Here is a 14715-nt window from a genome sequence, read left to right as displayed (position 1 = left end):
CAGACGCCTCTGTTTCCCTAGAAAAGTGTCATTCTAATGGCTGTAGTATGATGTTCATTCGGTAGGCACTATTCCTATGAAATTTAGTGTTTACTCAGATTAAATTGTTGTCATTTCACAAAGCAATCACAAGCCGTCTAACCCAGACGGAATGGGGTATTGGTGTGGGGTGTGTGCAGCAGTGGAGGAGCCGTGGGGCTGGGTAGCAGGAGTACAGGTCTGTGCTCTGGCACAAACTGGCGGCAGCTCTGGGAAAACCACCTTCTTTCTCTGGACAGCAGAACTCTCACTTACAGGTGTGGACGTGTTAAACCTATTTCTCTGTCTGTAACGTAATGAGTGATTCTGTGACTATCTGCAGGATGGCTGGCTGGATGGAACAAAAAGATATAAAGGAAGGAAGGGATGAATCAGGGTTTAAGAAATACATAAGGAACAAAAGCCGAATGCACACAAAGACTTGCTCACCAGGAGCAGGGTGCCCTCCGGCGCAGCACTTCCTGCCAAGCTCAGGCAGAGAGAGAATGATGCCTTTCAGGGGTGTAGAGAGGAGGATGTTGGACTGATGACACCTGTTATTTCTTTCTCATCTATGATTCTGTAATTCTCATAGGCAGACAGTGGGCATCTGCATTTCTCCCCTGTATAAGTTTTCTTCTCATACATCCATCATACAAAGTTTTTTTCTTTGTATTTTTGTGGGGGTTTTTTTTGTATTTTTCTGAAGTGAGAAGCGGGGAGGCAGAAAGAATTTTGCATGCACCCAACCGGGATCCACCCATCATGCCCGCTAGGGGGCAATGCTCTGCCCATCTGGGGTGTTGCTCTGCAGCAACTGGAGCTATTCAATGCCTGAGGCGGAGGCCATGGAGCCATCCTCAGTGCCCGAGCCAACTTTGCTCTAATGGAGCCTTGGCTGCTGGAGGGGAAGAGAGAGCCAGAGAGGAAGGAGAGGGGGAAGGGTGGTGAAGTATATGGGTGCTTCTCCTGTGTGCCCTGGCCGGGAATCGAACCTGGGACTTCCACACACTGGGCCAACACTTTACCACTAAGCCAACCAGCCAGGGCCCATCATACAAAGTCTTGAAGTAACATTACAAAGCTTGGAATCATCTGTTCATCATCCCTTAGTACAGTGGTTCTCAACCTGTGGGTCACAACCCCGGCGGGGTTGCCTAAAGCCATCGGAAAATACATAATGCATATCAGGTATTTACATTTCGAATCATAACTGTAGCAAAATTACAGTTATGAAGTAGCCACCAAAATTACTTTTTGGTTTGGGGTCACCGTAACATGAGGAACTGTATTGCGGGGTCACGGCATTAGAATGGTTGAGAACCGCTGCCTTAGTAAGTTATATTTCACAGTACCTTTGTTTTTTCCCATTTGAGAGGAAGCTGTGGCTTTAAGAAAAGTAATTGAACCCAGTTACACCAAAGAAGGCCACAAAAGCAGTACTAAAAGTGTGAGATTTCTAACCTCGTTTTCTCGCAGTGGTTGCCCAAATGTTAGTCTGCTCATGAATCTCCTGGGGCGCTTCTCAAAGTGCAGATTCTCGGGCCCTGACCCTGTGAATTCTGTCTGGTCAGTCCTGTGGCCACTGCAGCAATGGCTCTCAACCATCTGCACACATCTCAGGTACCCATAGAACTTGTCACAAATGTTTGAGCCTTGGCTTGACCCCTGGAGACTGACTGACAAGGCCTACGGTGAGGCTAGGGCATTCTAATAGGCAGCCTGTAAACCCTCCCCGGGCGATCGGGAAATGCAGCAGGATGCAGAACTGACTAGACTGTACCAGAGAGGAGCTCCTGGCTCTGCAAATCGACAGCACATGAAATCTCCATCCTGCAGACCATTGAAGCAGGCTCCCGCGAGCGTGCCGGGGCCTCAGACATCCTAAAGCAATGCGAACCCTCTTTCTGCACAGGGAGAAATCGAAGGAATTGAACAGCAGATTATGAGTTTGAACCAGAAAAAGGAAGACATGTTGATGGACTTAAAGTCCGCCGTACTAAACCTTCACGGGCATTTACAGCGAGAGCAGCAAGAATTAGAAAAGGACGAGGAACTTCTGTCAGCAGGAGCATCAGAAGAGAGGGGCGTGGCTGAGAGGGGTGTTCCAGAGCAGAAGGTGGGTATGGTTTTCGTTAATGCCGGTCCCACATTCCATAGGAGCTTTAAATGGGTCGTATTTTTCACCTGAGAAACATGTGGTATCTGTGTCTATGGCCAGTAGTAAAGGACTTTTTTTAAAATGGAAATACTCCACCTGAGGTTGTTCACTAGTGAATATAAATCTTCAGGGTGTATCTGTTCTGAATTTAACAGGATTCTTATGCCCAAGTTACTTAAAGAGCTGCTTATGAAATTCCACAGGCAGGTGGCGGAATCTGAAAATCTTACTAAGCAGCCCATTGCAGACTCCACAATGAGCCCAGCACCTCTCTTAGACCACTCTGAATCTACATCAGTGCATCACATTTTTAAAAAGATTTTCTTTATTGATATTAGAGAGAGGAGAGAAAGAGAAAGGATTGGGGGTGGGAATCATCATCTCACAGTAGTATTGCTTCTCATATGTGCCCTGACCGGGCAAGCCCAGAGTTGCGAACCAGCGACCTCAGCAATCCAACTCGATGTTCTATCCACCGTGCCACCACAGGTCAGGCCACTTTTTTTTTTTTTTTAATTTATTGATTTAGAGGAAGGGGGAAGAGAGAGAGAAACATCGATTTGTTGTTCCACTTATTTATGCATTCATTGGTTGATTCTTGTATGTGGCCTGACCAGGGGTCAAATCCGCAACCTTGGTAACAGTCTAATCAAATGGGCTACCCGGCCGGGGCCAGTAAATCACATTTTTGATTTTTGAATTGTTTGATAAGGAGCCACAGAGGACAAAGCAAATGAAAAGGATATTAGATTGACTGAGTCATGACATTCGGCTGGATGAGCTGAAGTTGCCAGACCCCGATGGTTACTTGTGTAGGTGGGCATCTTGGATAACATGAACAAAAAAGTAGCTGCATAAAAACGCAGCCAGACTGGGGTCCTGGTGATGTTGAATGGCAGCTTGGCTGCAAGTGTCTTTGTGCTGTGCCTTCCAGTTGAACAGAAGAGGCTCCGTGTCCTTCCTGCCGGCTGTCAAGGAAGAGGCGGAAGAGAGCTCTCTGAAGAGTGAAGTAAGGAAAATGGTTTTCTTGTAAAAATTTTATTAGAACTGAAATCTTCTAAAAGAAGGTCAATGGGAAGATCTTAGAATGAATGGAAACATAAAGATTTTTAAAGTTAATGCCTATATTTTATAAGGGAGATTGAAGTAGTTATCTTATGTTGTTTAAGAGCATCTAAACCTGCTTCCCACCAGCATGGAATAAATGTAGTTCAGCCACTCTTGTTAGTGTAAGGGAGAAGATGAAGTTCTTGGTCGTATCCTGACTTCTGAGTACTTTCTCTGGAGCTTTGAGAGTTTGCTGTTTGGTTGGCACTCCTGCTGTGCTTTTTAGAACTTTTTTTTTTTTTTAATGTATTTGAATTACTTTGTCAGTCTAAAGCAGCATTGCCAAGGACATAAAGAGATGTGTTAGCAACTAATACTAATTCTTACTGTTTCATTAGAACTGGTTGAATGAGACATTTGTAGTTGTCTTTCCTGGTACCAATTTCTATTTCATACTTAATTTTTTTTTTTTTTTTACTGATTTTTAAGAGAGAGGTCGGGAGAGGGAGAGACATTGATTTGTTCTGCTTATTTATGCATTCATTGGTTGATCCTTGCATGTGCCCTGACTGGGGATCAAACCCACAACCTTGGCACATCAGGACAATGCTCCAACTGAGCTACCTGGCCAGGGTTCCATTTCATACTTTAAAAACTAAAGTTATAGCCTGACTGGGCGGTGGCGCAGTGGATAGAGCGTCGGACTGGGATGTGGAAGACCCAGGTTCGAGACCCCGAGGTCGCCAGCTTGAGCAAGGGCTCATCTGGTTTAAGAAAAAAAAAAAAAGCTCACCAGCTTGAGCCCAAGGTCGCTGGCTCGAGCAAGGGGTTACTCGGTCTACTGAAGGCCCACGGTCAAGGCACGAATGAGAAGGCAATCAATGAACAATTAAGGTGTTGCAATGTGCAACGAAAAACTAATGATTGATGCTTCTCATCTCTCCATTTCTGTCTGTCTTTCCCTGTCTATCCCTCTCTCTGGCTCTCTCTCTCTCTGTCTCTGTAAAATAAATAAATAAATAAATTTTAAAAAACACACACAAAAAAACTAAAGTTATAATGGATCTTGTGACAAAAGGAAGAAAATTACAATTATAGTTTTTGTCTCATGTTTAACCACTGGATATTTTTTTCTGCTCATTTTATAGACTGTTAAATAGCTCATTGTCACACAGAACATTCTGTTGTCCTATTTTGTATCCCTGGGACAAGGTGAGGGTTTTCTATACTCTGACCATCAGACAACTTCATAATCTGATTATACCCTTCCCTGCAGAGAGAATGTGAGAACAGCGGGGTACCAGAGACCAAGAAAAGCGTGCACATCAGTGTGATTCTAATTTGAGACCTATATTTGCCTCTGAGCTGATATGTTTATAACATTCACTGTTTGTGTTTGACAACAGCAAAAATACACATTCAACATTGGCGGTGACATTTACCAAAGCAGATCAAATTCCTACAGCAGTTTTAAAAATCCTTTTTGTGTGATGTGAGCTGAGTCCCACCTCTTAGGAATGTGTCTTAGGCTTCAGGAAGAGCAACCCCACTTGGAGACATATGGTTTAGTTATTCAAAGACAGAGATGAAGAATAGGACAGAGGTAGAATTAAGGGCTACAGCTCTACTGCCTACTGAGCTATGTCTGGTATGATGAGTAGGGATGAGTAGGATGCTGGTTATGATGGCAGGAAATCACTTCCCTCTGCTAATCAATGATTACTGTGTTAGAACGGAGATAAGAAAAGCAAGCCACCTTCCGGGTCTTGGTCTTTACTTTGGAAGCATGACAAGGACGTGGAGGAAGATCGAGCGTCCTCATCCTCTGGAACTATCATTCAGGTACCACTGGGCATAACGTGTGTGGGGAGGGGGCTAGGGAGGATGAGGGTTAGAAAGTCGAAGAAAAGGATTTCTTGTTTGAAAGAATGCTTAAGAAAATGAACTTGCTTGCGCTGAAAAATTTGAAAGCTTCTCACCATTACCTCTGCATGAATGAAAAGACAGCCAAGGACTTGCTTATCATTTACATTTCTGTTTTGTATTCAGGAGAGTATTTTTCTGAGGAAAACTCAATATGTGACAATCCAAAGTGACAAAACAGATAACTCGAAGGGGCACCTAAAATGTTCACCATGGTGTTTCAGAGCATTTAACACATCTCTCTTTCAGGAGTATTTTGGGGAGTGGTTTCCCCATGATCCTTTTTTTGAACAAAGTAGTGGATAAGATAAATAGATAAAGTAAGTCTTTTTGCTCCTAATGACCTTCTAAATCTTCTCCAATCGCTGAAGTCAGAGGGCTGATGCTCTCACTTTAGAAAATCATAGCTGCCGGGAACACAGTGCTTCCCCTTGCTCCTGAAACAGGTCTTCATCGTTCTGATTCACACACCTCCCCACGCCTGCGCCCTGCCCAGCGCTAACCCCTCCCCCAGCTCCCAGGCCGGTCCTTTCATTGGCTCCGGGCTCTGCTTGTACCTGCATCTCCAGTCTCTGCCTTCGCTAGGTTCCTTCCCTCAAACTCAAGATTCAGTTTATCCCTCCCTAACAAGTCCCCTCCCTTGTGGTCCTGCCCTCCAGACAAACTATCCCAGAGCCCAGACACTTAGAAGCCACTTTGCATTCCTGTGTTGCTCTTCTCTCCACAACTAACTGTCGACTTCCTACCCATCCACAGAGGCCCAACTCAACTTCCACCTTCAGGAAACCCGACTCTCCCTTTGTTTCCTCGTAGCATTTTGAACCTCGGGGATGACTTCCCACATTTTTATGCATACACTTGACACAGTTTCATGAATGCCAAGAATTCGGTTTTCGACATTTTCGTGTCTTGTACTGTGCTCAGTATGGTACTTTAGTGCATTGAATTTTTTTATTTTTGCTTGCCAGGTCAATTCCTGTGCTTCCTTTCATTTACTGCTAAACCTTTATGTGGTACTCCTCACCCTTGGCCCCTTTTATAATCATGTTTTTACCCCCTGGCTATATTTAAACGGCCATTGACTTCTGGAACATCCATTTATGTCCTGTTATTAGTCCTAATCCTTATTGATCCCTCCAACACTAGACACTATTGACGACCTCTTTCTTCTTGAAATGCAGTGTTCCTCGGACCTTCCTCACTCTGTCTCCCCAAGCTGCAGCTCCCCCTCCATCCCCTCTTGCCCTGTTCCTGTGATGGCAGGCCTTCCCCCAAAGTTCCATCCTCTTCTTCGTTTTATAGCAATTTCCTTCCCCTCGGTGTGTTTAGCGGTCACTTCTATGCCAGTGATTCCCAAATCAAATTTCTAGTCTTGACTTTTCCCTTAAATCCTTTTACATTTCTCCTTTCCTGACAGATTTCTCTTTCCGAATGTATTTTCTTCATCTCAAACCTATTTTCCCAACTTTCTTTCAAGCTTGCTCTTTCGTCTAATTTCCTCAATGTCCATTAATGGCACCACTGTTTTCTGTGTCTAAACTGAGCTTCAGAGACATCTTAGATACCTCATTGTATCTTGCCTTTCTTACCCAATCAGAGGTTAAATGATGTCCGCTCAATCTTTACATCCTCCTCCTCCCATTATTTTTGCCATTGTCATATTCCAGGCAATTATTCCTTCTTATGTAGACTTTTGTAGTAACTTTCTCATTGGGTTACAGCCTCCAGTTATTTTTCCTAATATGTCTTATACAATACTGATGACTTTTCAGAAAACCATTAACAATCTGCGGTCGTTCATGGACTCTGTTTATCTACTGAATAAAATGCAAACTTCTTAGCATGGCATTCCAGACTTGACATGATCCTGACTACTTTTCCAATTTTACCTTTAGTTAAAAGTTAAACCAAGCTTTACCTTTAGCTCTTGGTTCATACCTTTCTAATAGCAGTCACTGTTTTTAGTACATGGAACTGAAAAGTAAATTTTGTTAGGAACTGCTAGATGCTTTATACTATATGTTATTGTTTAATAATCATAAGCATGAGTGAGGTAGATTATATTCCCACTTTAAAGATGCAGTAAGCTTGATCTGTGATGGTGCAGTGGATGGAGCATCAACCTGGAATGCTGAGGTTGCCAGTTTGAAACCCTGCACCTGCCTGGTCAAGGCACATACAAGAAGCATCTACTATGAGTTGATGCTTTCTGTTCCTCTCCCTTCTTTCTCTCTCTCTTTCTCCTCTCTCTAAAAATCAAATAAAATCTTTAAAAAAAAGAAGTAAATGAGACTCAGTATCCAGGTTGACTTGTCCAAAATCATACATTTACAAGTAGAGCATTCAAGATTGGTTGATGAACCTGACCAGGCAGTGGCGCAGTGGATAGAGTGTCGGACTGGGATGCGGAGGACCCAGGTTCGAGACCCCGAGGTTGCCAGCTTAAGCATGGGCTCATCTGGTTTGAGCAAAGCTCACCAACTTGGACCCAAGGTCGCTGGCTTGAGCAAGGGTTACTCGGTCTGCTGTAACCCCCAACCCCCCCCCCAACCCCCGTCAAGGCACATATGAGAAAGCAATCAATGAACAACTAAGGTGTTGCAATGAAAAACTGATGATTGATGCTTCTCATGTCTCTTCCTTCCTGTCTGTCTGTCCCTATCTATCCCTCTCTCTGACTCTGTAAAAAAAAAAAAAAGATTGGTTGATGACAATTTTCAGACTTTTCCCACTGTATTATGTTAATTATTTATGTACATGACATTTTCCCATTTTTTAATGTTGGTTAACCAAATAAGTAGAATTGCTGGATCAAAGACTACATCCATTTAAAATGTGACACACATGATCAAACTACACTCTAGAAAGACTCTCAATTTTATCTTTACCTGGCATGCGAGGAAGTGCCTCTTTCCTGTCCCCAAGCTGACAGTCTATAATTTCAATCTTAGCCAGACATAGCTAGTAGTTGAAATTAAATTTATATTCTAGGAATGTTGAATATCTCTTTAGGTGCTTGTTTGGCTTTTGTATTATTCTTTTGTGAATATCTTGGCCATGCCACTTGACTTGTTTCCGATGGAGGGTCTGTGTTTCCATTATTGATTTCTAATAGTAATTAATATATTAAGGATATTAACACTTTGTGAGTTGTTATTCCAATCTAATGTTTCACTTGTAACATAACTATTATTTTGTTGTTAATACTAACATTCTTTTCCTTGTCATTCTTCAAAAGTCCTTCCTCACTCCTATATTAAAAAAAGATTCACTCATTTTTTTTTTTTTTGTATTGAAGTTGGAAACGGGGAGGCAGTCAGACAGATTCCCACATGTGCCCGACTGGGAATCTGTCCCGGCACGCCCACCAGGGGATGATGCTCTGTTGCAACCAGAGCCATTCTAGCACCTGAGGCAGAGGCCACAGAGCCATCCTCAGTGCCTGGGCCAACTTAGCTCCAGTGGAGCCTTGGCTGCGGGAGAGGAAGAGAGAGACAGAGAGGAAGGAGAGGGGGAGGGGTGAAGAAGCAGATGGGCGCTTCTCCTGTGTGCCCTGGCTGGGAATCGAACCCGGGACTCCTGCACGCCAGGCCAACACTCTACCACTGAGCCAACCGGCCAGGGCCACTCATTTTCTTCAATAATTTTTATGACATATCTCTTACATTAAATATTAGAATTAGAATTCATTGTTCAGAGTGAGATAAGGATCTGGTTAATATTTTTCATGAAATACCTGGATTGTTCTTCCCAAATTTAAACAAATTCATCTTTTCTCCCATTAGTTAAAATGTGGCCTTTATCAGATAATCTCATTTGATTATAATTCTCATAATAATCCACTTACATACATAATTCTCTGGATTCCTATGTGCTCCTCATAAACTAGAGAGCTTTGGAGAATTTAAGTCTTTCAAATAAAGACAAACCTGAAGATGTTGATTTTATTCCTAGTAAACAAACATTTTTGCTAAATGCATCTGACTTCTCTGAACACGTTTGCAAGCAGGCGATTTGCCAAATGAGCAGGTGCAGGATGAGTGACTTGCTTGGCAGTGGAGCAGGACCTTTCCTGGACCTCTGCTGCTTCTCTTCACAGGAGGCAGCGGGGAAAATAAGCACGTGTGATAGTTCCACGGCACAAGGTCCTGCCCCAGGCTCGCTAAACACTGAGCAAGGCCCAGCTTTTACCCCGAGTCCCAGCCAAACAGAAGAGGTAAGTCCTTGTCACTAACAAGCCAACTAACTGGTCAGGTACCTGAGCACCTAGAGATGACAACCTCTCTGTGTTTCGCAATACTGTGTATTTCAACCAAGACTTCTTTGTGAACTTGAACTCTTCCGTGTGTGTGGTCAAGCCGGAGACCTGGAAGATTTGCCATCAGGTGTTTCCATGGAAAGTGAGCGTGACACTCGCTCACCATTTGTCAGTCTGTCTACTAACAACCGCTTCTTTCTTCTGTAGATGTTACTTACGGGGGTAATGAAAGTGGAGGAGAGCTAATACTGATTAACTGCCCATTACGTACAAGGCCTTCATATTTGCTGTTTAAGCCGCAGATGAAATAAGGTAGATTAATACCTACCATAAGTTTACAAATGAGGAAATCAAAATTCAGGGAGTAGAAGTATAGTTGGTAAGTGGAGAAGTAAGGAGTCAAACCTAGAATATTCCAAACGGCCTTCCTAATTCAAAAGATGTGAAACAGAGGTAGGTTTGGCCTCACCAAATATATAAAACTCCACCACCTGGTCCTAGCAGCGTGCCTGCTGTCTGTACATGTGAGGCTGCGTGTTCCATTTAGCCGGGCAATTTTGCATTTTATAAAAAGAGGCAGAGAGAGAGAGTGTGTGTGTGGTTGTTTTTGGAGGGCATGCATGTTTTTTAAAATGGACTGTAAAATATTAAGTAGTAAATTTAAAGGACTGGTGTTTTGGCATGAAATTTGCATAGCTACCGCCAGAATATGAGCTTATATTTAACTGGATCCTGTTGCTTAGATTACTGATGCGTTGATGCCAAAATCAATATAATGATATTCACTGGGAGGCTTACTTGGATACCAGAGGGTGGGTTAAATTATGTTGAGAATGTGGACTTGTGGACCCTAAGTCATAATGAAATCAGGGATTGAATCTTGGTTCTACTTACTAGTTGGGTGACCCTAGGCAGTTTCTATTAACCTCTCTAAGTCTCAGTTTCCTCATCTGTACACTGGACTTGTGGTGTGAAATACTGAGGAAGTCAGTGTATCACACTGAGCACATTTACCCAGCTCCTAATAATCCGATGAAGGATTAGGTGTTATTAATTTATAGTTATGCTATGGAGATGACACAGTTCTATCACAAGAAATACTTGTGATAATATTTTCTAGCCCCCCCCCCCAAGATGTATAATCATAAAACATCTATTTAAATAATCTCTGCTTTTAGAATTGGAGCTATCATTTGGCAGGGGTGCTATTGTTAAAAACCCTGAGGACTCAGAGTTAACAGATCACAGAGCTGTGTGATCGTGGGCAAGGACCTTATGTGTAGGCCTGAGCCCCTCAGAAGCAACGTGGTGAAATAGGAGTGTGCGAGATGACTAAACGTTAAGTGCACTTGGGTGTCTCTGGCTACAAAAAGAGGCGGAAGAACTCATTGCTGACAGGTTCCCCAGGGCACCTTCAGCTGTGGAAGTTCCATGGTTGCAAATATTCTTTTTCTCTTCCGTTCACCTTTGTATTTTTTTTTTTCAGGTTCAAATAACTAGTAGATAAAGCCCTGATTAGTTATCGAGCTTCCTGTTTCCTTATTAATTCAGTGAATTAGTGAGAAAGCAAAGAAACTACTGTCAATTTAAAAATGCATGTGGCATATGATGGGCGCTCAAATAATATTTTTAAATAAATAAAGAAGGTGGATGATAAATCTTGTCATACAGATGTATTAATATTAACAGATTGTTATCTCAGGTGCCAAAAAGAAAAAAGAAAAAAAGAAAGATCCCAAAACCTTTGTCACTAAGACAAAAGCAATATCTGAATTCTAGACAATCAGATGACTAGAAATCGGTGTTTGGCAGTAAAATCACACAACTGTTGCTTTTTTTTAAATGTGGGCTAAAAAAGAAATTGGAAACAGGCAAAGCCATGTATAGAGCTGACCGTGTCTGAACGGCAGAGAAAACAAGAGAAGAAAACGTTGATGAGGGCCGGGAGAAGTAGCGTGTAAGCAGGAAAGCGCAAGCGTGTGAAGCTAACAGGTGGTCACGGGGAACAAGCACAGCCAGGAGACACTGTGGCCGGAGCCGCTTTCGTGAGGCTCCTCAGCGTGTGCGAGAATGCGTGGTGTCGTCACACCCAGCATGGTTTTGTTACCGCTTGCCCGTGTCATGTACTTCAGTTGTACTGAAAGTTCTGTGTTTAAACGAAATTGCTCAAACATTGGGAACTGTGCATTTATTTCAGTTGACTTAAGATAGACGTTTGTCAGCAACTCCCATTAGAAGCTTGTCACTTGGCCAACACTGTGCCTTATTACATAGATGCTAATGTGTAGTTAGCAAAGTCTTATATAATAGAAAACGTTGTATTTCATCATAAACGTAGTAAGATATGTATTGACCAATCACTTTGTGAAGCAAAACACAAATCCTTATTCCTAAAGGAATTTTTCTAGAAGGGTTAATATACTTTTTCAATATTCTGGAAAAGGATGTGGGAAGCAAATATATTTCTGTATCAGATCATTTTTTTATCTCCAAATTGAAAATACTCATTATATAATTATTAGGAGATTTTCATCTGTTATCTAGAAGAAATTTTTCTACCGGATCAATAAGCAACCTTGTTTCAGTCTGAAGAGAATATATCACACTTTCTTATACTGTAAATATTTGGTTCTTAATTCAGTAATATTTGAATATCTACAAGGTAGAAATTCATTTTAGAGATTCTCTTGAAAGAGTAGGAGAAAAGTTGCCAGATTATCTAACTGAGGGTCACTACTTGACTCAAGCTATTTTTAAGAGAGAGAAGTTTAGATAAGTAATGGCAGGTATGTAGGTGGGGGAAGCTAAAATATTTTATAGTCTAACCACTTGAGAAGATGTTAAGTTAAAAGTGTGTGGTATATTTCCTTGTTTCCCAGCCGGTGTGTAAAGATCTCTTTTGTTTGAACAGAGCACACAGTAATGTAAGCATTGCTTAATCTTGTGTCATGCAACTTTAAACACTGGCCAGGTCACTGAAGTGTTTCAGACACACACCCCCACACGCACACCTTCCCCCGACACTCACCTGTCTCCTGGGCCCGCCGTTGAATGCACTGGGGGCCCGTGTGCGTCCTCTGCTCCCAGGCACACTCTACCTGTGTACCGCAGATCAGCTGCCTGGAAACCTGGGCGCCAGGTCACGTGATTGTTGCTATGCGTGTGGAGGTAGTTTGGTTTCCTTTCGTGCTTCTGCCCATATACATTTGTGTGTGTATGTGTGTATATATGGGTTTGTTTTTCCTTTTGTCTGGGAAAGTGCTGAAAGTTCACAGGTCTCTGCAAGCCCAAATCTGAAAATTTTGGACTCCTGGCTTTTTACTGCTGGATTATCTTTGGATTTATTGTAGGGTGCCACACCTCCTACCAAGGCTGCAGCAGCTCTGGACTCTTCTGTAGAGCAAGGAGTTTTTCAGGCCACAGCGGAGAAACCGAGACCCGAGCCGGCTGAAGTCCTTCATGTCTGCAAGACCCAGGTGGCCGAGCTGGAGCTGTGGCTGCAGCAAGCCAACGTGGCATTCGAGCCGGAAACATTAAACGCGGACATGCAGCAGGTGGTGGAACAGGAGCTGGTAGGGTGCCAGGTAAGGCCCATGGGTTGGAGTTCAGGGCTTGCCTCTTCACCAATCACCTGGTCTCTTTGCCATTTTCTCTTAAAGTGATCGTGTGTTTCTGCAACTTTGACCGCTGCGTTTATCTTGGCCTTTACTTTCTGTTCTCGGGGTAATTATTTGAAATGAATAGACAGAGTATTTCTAGAGACAGTGGTGGTAGATGAGAATCTCGAGTCCCCTTCCAGGTCCATCACATTAACTGTGAATTTGACCTAGTCAGCTTGTCACCTCATTTTCTTCATAAGCAAGTTATCTCTTAGGACTTTTGCAGGACGAAATGAGATAAGGTATATAAACTAGTGTTCAGAGAAGAAAAGATAGAAAAGTGTTTCATACATATTAACTGCTGTTTTTATTCAGAAATACGGTTTTTGCCGTTTCATTCACCAGCAGTGAAACCGGCTGTCCTGATTTGCAAGGTTGCAGATACAGCCTAGAAGGGCTGTGCTGCTCTCGCTGGGACTCCTCCTGCTGTCCTTGAGAAGGGCAGGGAGGGGCACTTCCTTGTCTTTAGTCACTTTGAGTAACATTTGCAGGCTCGGCTCAGAGGGGGGCGGGTATCCCTGTATCTGTGTCCCTGAGGGAGGAACTAGCGTGCTGATTTCATAGCAGCATAACGGAGTGTCACTACAGCTGAGGCAACCCTCCCAGCAGTGCTTAGACCAGCCTTGAGCTCTGCCTGATTGGCTCGTTGGTCTGCCACTGTGGTCCCCCAGCACTGGTTCGGTGACAGGGAGCTTTCCCCACTGTAGCCTGCAATGGGGCAGTGGGTAGCCCACCCCAGGTCCTCGTTGAACATGCCTTTTTTTAAATTCAGGCCCACAGTCTCACTGCATCCAGTGTCTGCCCAGTGGGGGTCCCAGGCAGGCAGGTTGACCTTCCCTGGACAGTTAATCGCCTCTGACCCTAAAGTCAGCTCTGAGGAGTGGTTTCCTTCAAATACTGTCACAGCTGCCTGGCCTGGCTGGTGAGGCATGGGAGTCTGGAAAGGACAGTGCTACGCTAAACGGAACCTGTGGCTTTTCACTTGAGACCATCCAGGATCAATTTGCCAATTGATTGTCCTGCTGACTAGGTAGACCTCATACCAGTTCCTTGACCTCATTACCCAATTCCCTGCTCAGACCACTTTGGAGTTCCAGGCTGTGGGGGTTACCCAAGGAAAGGACATGACCACAAGGTGGCGGTAGCGCACAAGGAGCTCTGTTTGGGCTGGATCTTGGTGGACTGGGAAGTCCCTCACAGTGAGAAATCTTAGAGGCAGGAGGTGGGGTGGGGCCACCACCCTGAAGGCGAAGAGGACAAGGATCTCCTGGTGGATAAGGGAATCCAGAGGAGTCTTGTGTGTCTAGGTAATGTCTGAGAGCTCTGAAGGGCAGCAGAGGCTGGGTTCTTTTAGAGCGCTGGAGTTTGACTTAAACCATAGCGAGCAGGTGTGGGTCATGTTTTGAGTTTGATGACAGTGGGATTTGAGCCAATGGTCCTGGCTTGCTGTGGACAATTCAACAGCGTAGGGGCCAATGTACAGGGGCTAGCTTTGTCTTATTTACATAACACCATGGCACATATAATTTAATACTGAAACATATAAAAAGCCTTTCAGTGGTCTGTAAAACCGCTAAGTTTTCCATGGGAAAATGTGCAAAGGACAGGTGCAAACAGATTAGTGAAGAAAAATGATATTCAGTGATTTG

At 43.5% G+C, this 14715-nt stretch overlaps 1 protein-coding gene across 5 annotated transcripts in view; it reads left to right on the top strand.

Moving 5' to 3' along the window:
- The window catches only part of SYNE2 (spectrin repeat containing nuclear envelope protein 2), a 350331-nt gene that overhangs the window by 245330 nt on the left and 90286 nt on the right, over nt 1-14715 (top strand). For 3 of the 5 annotated variants that reach the window (XM_066342066.1, XM_066342065.1, XM_066342064.1), the window contains exons 62-66: nt 1934-2137; nt 3114-3188; nt 4958-5068; nt 9249-9365; nt 12758-12991. In XM_066342066.1, the coding sequence (XP_066198163.1) occupies nt 1934-2137; nt 3114-3188; nt 4958-5068; nt 9249-9365; nt 12758-12991 (741 nt within the window). Of the gene's footprint in view, nt 1-1933; nt 2138-3113; nt 3189-4957; nt 5069-9248; nt 9366-12438; nt 12576-12757; nt 12992-14715 lie in introns of those variants that run through there. The other 2 variants (XM_066342067.1, XM_066342068.1) reach the window with 2 other exon arrangements.

Source organism: Saccopteryx leptura, chromosome 6 (assembly GCF_036850995.1).
Source record: "Saccopteryx leptura isolate mSacLep1 chromosome 6, mSacLep1_pri_phased_curated, whole genome shotgun sequence".
Lineage (NCBI taxonomy): Eukaryota > Metazoa > Chordata > Mammalia > Chiroptera > Emballonuridae > Saccopteryx > Saccopteryx leptura.
This window is presented reverse-complemented; position numbering and strand designations above follow the sequence as displayed.